The 5,000-nt window shown below is 51.6% G+C and overlaps 1 protein-coding gene across 8 annotated transcripts in view; it reads left to right on the top strand.

Annotated features, from left to right (window-relative positions):
• LOC106605922 (nuclear pore membrane glycoprotein 210) overlaps nt 1-5,000 on the top strand; it is a 43,812-nt gene that overhangs the window by 12,420 nt on the left and 26,392 nt on the right. For all 8 annotated transcript variants that reach the window (XM_045718896.1, XM_045718894.1, XM_045718893.1 and 5 more), the window contains 4 exons: nt 2,215-2,406; nt 4,351-4,543; nt 4,821-4,891; nt 4,997-5,000. The exon at nt 4,997-5,000 is cut by the window's right edge and continues 101 nt beyond it. In XM_045718896.1, the coding sequence (XP_045574852.1) occupies nt 2,215-2,406; nt 4,351-4,543; nt 4,821-4,891; nt 4,997-5,000 (460 nt within the window). The remainder of the gene's footprint in view (nt 1-2,214; nt 2,407-4,350; nt 4,544-4,820; nt 4,892-4,996) is intronic.

Raw genomic sequence — 5,000 nt, 5'->3', positions numbered from 1 at the left:
GGAGGGAGGAAGGGAGGGACAGGAGTGTGTGTTTTCAGATGGAGGGAGGAAGGGAGGGACAGGGGTGTGTGTTTCAGAGGGGGAGACAGGAGTGTGTGTTTTCAGATGGAGGGAGGAAGGAAGGGAGGGACAGGGGTGTGTGTTTCAGAGGGGGAGACAGGAGTGTGTGTTTTCAGATGAAGAGAGGGAGGGACAGGTGTGTGTGTTTTCAGATGGATGGAGGGAGGAAGAGAGGGAGGGACAGGTGTGTGTGTTTTCAGAAATAGGGAGGGAGGAAGGTAGGGAGGGACAGGTGTGTGTGTTTTCAGATGGAGGGAGGGAGGTAGGGAGGGAGGTAGGGAGGTAGGTAGGTAGGGAGGGACAGGTTTGTGTGTTTTCAGATGGAGGGAGGGAGGGAGGTAGGGAGGGACAGGGGTGTGTGTTTTCAGATGGAGGGAGGGACAGGTGTGTGTGTTTTCAGATGGAGGGAGGGACCGTTGTGTGTGTTTTCAGATGGAGGGCGGAAGGGAGGGACAGGTGTGTGTGTTTTCAGATGGAGGGAGGGACAGGTGTGTGTGTTTTCAGATGGAGGGAGGGACAGGTGTGTGTGTTTTCAGATGGAGGGAGGGAGGGACAGGTGTGTGTTTCAGATGGAGGGAGGGAGGGAGGGAGGGAGAGGGAGGGAGGGAGGGACAGGTGTATGTGTTTTCAGATGGAGGGAGGGAGGGAGGTAGGGAGGGACAGGTGTGTGTGTTTTCAGATGGAGGGAGGGAGGGACAGGGTTGTGTGTTTCAGAGGGGGAGACAGGTGTGTGTGTTTTCAGATGGAGGGCGGAAGGGAGGGAGGGACAGGTGTGTGTGTTTTCAGATGGAGGGAGAGACAGGTGTGTGTGTTTTCAGATGGATGGAGGGACAGGTGTGTGTGTTTTCAGATGGAGGGAGGGACAGGTGTCTGTGTTTTCAGATGGAGGGAGGGACAGGTGTGTGTGTTTTCAGATGGATGGAGGGACAGGTGTGTGTGTTTTCAGATGGAGGGAGGGACAGGTGTCTGTGTTTTCAGATGGAGGGAGGGACAGGTGTCTGTGTTTTCAGATGGAGGGAGGGACAGGTGTGTGTTTTAGTATGATGTCTTTAGCTACCGTAATTTCCGGACTATTAAGCGCACCTGAATATAAGCCGCACCCACTGAATTTAAATTATTTTTTTTTGAACATAAATAAGCCGCACATGTCTATAAGCCGCAGGTGCCTACCGGTACATTGAAACAAATGAACTTTACACAGGCTTTAATGAAACACGGCTTGTAACAAAAATAAATAGGCTTTAACGAAACACAGCTTGTAACAAAAAAATTAAAAATTAGCAGTAAACAGTAAACAGTAGCCTACCATCTTCCTCCTCCTGTGCACTGAAACCATCTCCTTCGGTATCGGAGTTGAATAGCCTCAGAATTGCTTCATCCGATATTGGATCGTTTTCATTGTCGCTCTCGTCACTTTCATCCGGAGGCAAATCCCCCGCTGAGCCCTCTTCAACAAGCAGCAGTCCAGCCTTTCGAAACTCGTTGATGATAGTGGATTTTTTGACAATGCTCCACGCTGTCAGGACCCACTGGCAGACTAGACCATAAGTTGCTCTTCGCATGCGGCCCGTTTTAGTGAAGGATTTCTCCCCACTTGTCATCCAAGCCTCCCGCTGAACACGGAGCGCCACCTTAAATGCACGATTTACACTGATGTCGAGTGGCTGCAAATACTTTGTTGTGCCCCCAGGAATCAGGGTGACAAAATGACTACCACCGTAATCAGAATGATGGGAAGTTTGAGAGCGCTCGATTTAATCTAAACAGTAAACAAAAAAGATGTTTGACCTTAACCCGTTCGGCAATTTCATTGGTCTAATGAAAGCTTCATGCCGCCAAAAAACTGAGCACGTCACAGAATGTTTTTTTGGAGAAAAAAATTTGAAAGCGGGAAAAATCCATATATTAGCCGCGTCATTGTTTAAGCCGCGAGGTTCAAAGCGTGGGAAAAAAGTTGCGGCCTATAGTCCGGAAATTACGGTAATTGACAATACATGGACTTTATAGAGTTTATTGACTGACAGTAAAACAGTCTTATTGAAGCTGACACCAATTTCTCTGATAAAAATACAAGACAATATTCCATTTAAATCTATAGTCTTATGAAGTATTTGCCTCTCTGAATCGACTGTGTGTGTCTTTGTGTGTGTGTAGTGGCTGGTGTTCAGCAGTGGGAACTCCCCAGGTCCTCTGAACCAGGATCCCTCAGTAGAGCAGAGCAGAGTGAGAGTAGACTGCAGCGCCCCGGGTTCTCTCTCTCTCTCCCTCCTCCCCTCCTCTCCTCCCTCCATCCCTCCATCCTCCCTGTCCCACCCGTGCCCTGAGCCCCACTATCCTGCCAGCCTGGTGAGTTTTTCTATTGCTCATTGTCTCTCTACCTCCCCTTTTCCCCACCTCTCTCTCTCTGTCTCTCTTTGTCTTTCTCTGTCTCTCTGTCTCTCTTTCTTTCTCTCGCTCTCTCTCTCACATTTTCATATTTCCTTTTGTTTTTTTTCTTTCCCTGCCCTCATTAACCTCTCCTCGTTTATCTCTGTTTCCCTCTATCACACACAGACACATCCCTCGCTCCCTCTCTCCCTTCCTCCCTCCTTCCTACTTCTCACTCCAATTACTTGCAATGTGCCTGAGAAAAGTGATGGTGGTCTCCATAGCAACTCCTGTATCTGTCTTCACAACAACGTTTGTGTGAAAGGGGGATTTTTCACCAAGGAAAAGGACAGAGGAGCATATGCACACACACACACACACACACACACACACACACACGGAGAGAGAAAACCTGTTGACTGCAATCAGGGTCTCTTTCACACAGATTGCCTGTGAAAATTGTAGATGAGAATGTGTGACTGATTTTGATTGAAATAGAACTAGAGTACGATATATTTTCTGTTTATCCTTGTGGTTTAAGACCCTGCTTGTAGAGGCAAAGCTCATTTTTGTTGAAACCTAAAAGACAGGCAACCACTCAGGCTAGTCGCCATATTGCGGTAGTGTTCTCAGTGCACAGTGCCCTCTCTCCACTGAGCAAACTAATAAACACACTTCTACTGCAATGTTTCTACTTCCTCTTGGGATGGGAACGACCAATCAGCCAGCACACACGCACACACACAGCACACAGCACTCTCTTTGCTTATCTTAATGACCCAAACAGATGTTTCACCAAGTAGCTCAGACCAAAACACTCTTCTAGCATATGGTGTGTCTCCCTCTCCCACACTCTGTCTGCCCCTCTCATATGGTGTCTCCCTCTCCCACACTCCGTCTGCCCCTCTCATATGGTGTGTCTCCCTCTCCCACACTCCGTCTGCCCCTCTCATATGGTGTGTCTCCCTCTCCCACACTCCGTCTGCCCCTCTCATATGGTGTGTCTCCCTCTCCCACGCTCCGTCTGCCTCTCTCCCACGCTCCGTCTGCCTCTCTCCCACGCTCCGTCTGCCTCTCTCCCACGCTCCGTCTGCCTCTCTCCCACGCTCCGTCTGCCTCTCTCCCACGCTCCGTCTGCCTCTCTCCCACGCTCCGTCTGCCTCTCTCCCACTCTCCGTCTGCCTCTCTCCCACGCTTCGTCTGCCTCTCTCCCACGCTCCGTCTGCCTCTCTCCCACGCTCCGTCTGCCTCTCTCCCACGCTCCGTCTGCCTCTCTCCCACGCTCCGTCTGCCTCTCTCCCACGCTCCGTCTGCCTCTCTCCCACGCTCCGTCTGCCTCTCTCCCACGCTCCGTCTGCCTCTCTCCCACGCTCCGTCTGCCTCTCTCCCACGCTCCGTCTGCCTCTCTCCCACGTTCCGTCTGTCTCTCTCCCACGTTCCGTCTGCCTCTCTCCCACTCTCCGTCTGCCTCTCTCCCACGCTCCGTCTGCCTCTCTCCCACGCTCCGTCTGCCTCTCTCCCACGCTCCGTCTGCCTCTCTCCCACGCTCCGTCTGCCTCTCTCCCACGCTTCGTCTGCCTCTCTCCCACGCTCCGTCTGCCTCTCTCCCACGCTCCGTCTGCCTCTCTCCCACGTTCCGTCTGCCTCTCTCCCACGCTCCGTCTGCCTCTCTCCCACGCTCCGTCTGCCTCTCTCCCACGCTCCGTCTGCCTCTCTCCCACGCTCCGTCTGCATCTCTCCTTATCTAACAACACTTTACCCATCACTCTGTTCATGTTTGCATTGTGTCTATGTTTACTTTTAGGACCTAAATGGAATTTGTTTGGGCCAGTCATATTATAGGAAACCTCGTCCCCTTAACGTCATCCTGTGTCTCCTCTTATCCCCACCTTCCTCCCATCCTCCCTCCCTCCCTCTCTCCAGTTGTCTGTGTCCAGTAGCAGGGATGCTGTGCTGCAGTTAGCAGTGTTTGACCACCGGGGGGTGCAGTTTGACAACTTCAGCTCGTGCTCTGTGAACTGGCTGACCTCTAACTACTCCCTGCTGTCCCTGCCCTCACACACACACATGGGCCTGGCAGACACACACACACCCAGCGGCCACAGCAAACTGCACGGTCAGGGTTTTCATTACTCGTTCAGCCTAGTGGAGATCCAGGCACAATAGAGATTGTGTGTGTGGTGTTTAGTATGTTTTATGGTTGTTGATTAAATGGTTTGTTAAAGGGATGCTCGTTACCACACAAGTACCAGTTATCGGGGATTGTGTTGAGGGGATTTCAATAGAATCACAATGAGAGGCCGTGTTGTCAGGCCCCTAACATTTTCAGAAGTGGATGCTGATAGGCGGTGTTTGTACATTCAGAGTTCTGATTGGTTGTCTCTGTGTTGCAGGTCGTCAGGTGCTCCGCGCCCACGATCTAACAGGGACAGTCACCATCACTGTGGCCCTCACACCTGCACAGGTGTGTGTGTGTGTGTGTGTGTGTGCGTGTGTGCGTGTGTGCGTGTGTGCGTGCGTGCGTGCGTGCGTGCGCGTGTGTATTATAACTGTGTGTGTTGTATTGTAGGACT

This window comes from Salmo salar, chromosome ssa05 (genome assembly GCF_905237065.1).
Source record: "Salmo salar chromosome ssa05, Ssal_v3.1, whole genome shotgun sequence".
Classification (NCBI taxonomy): Eukaryota; Metazoa; Chordata; class Actinopteri; order Salmoniformes; family Salmonidae; genus Salmo; species Salmo salar.
Note: the sequence above shows the minus strand (reverse complement) of the source record. Positions and strands in the feature narration are given on the sequence as shown.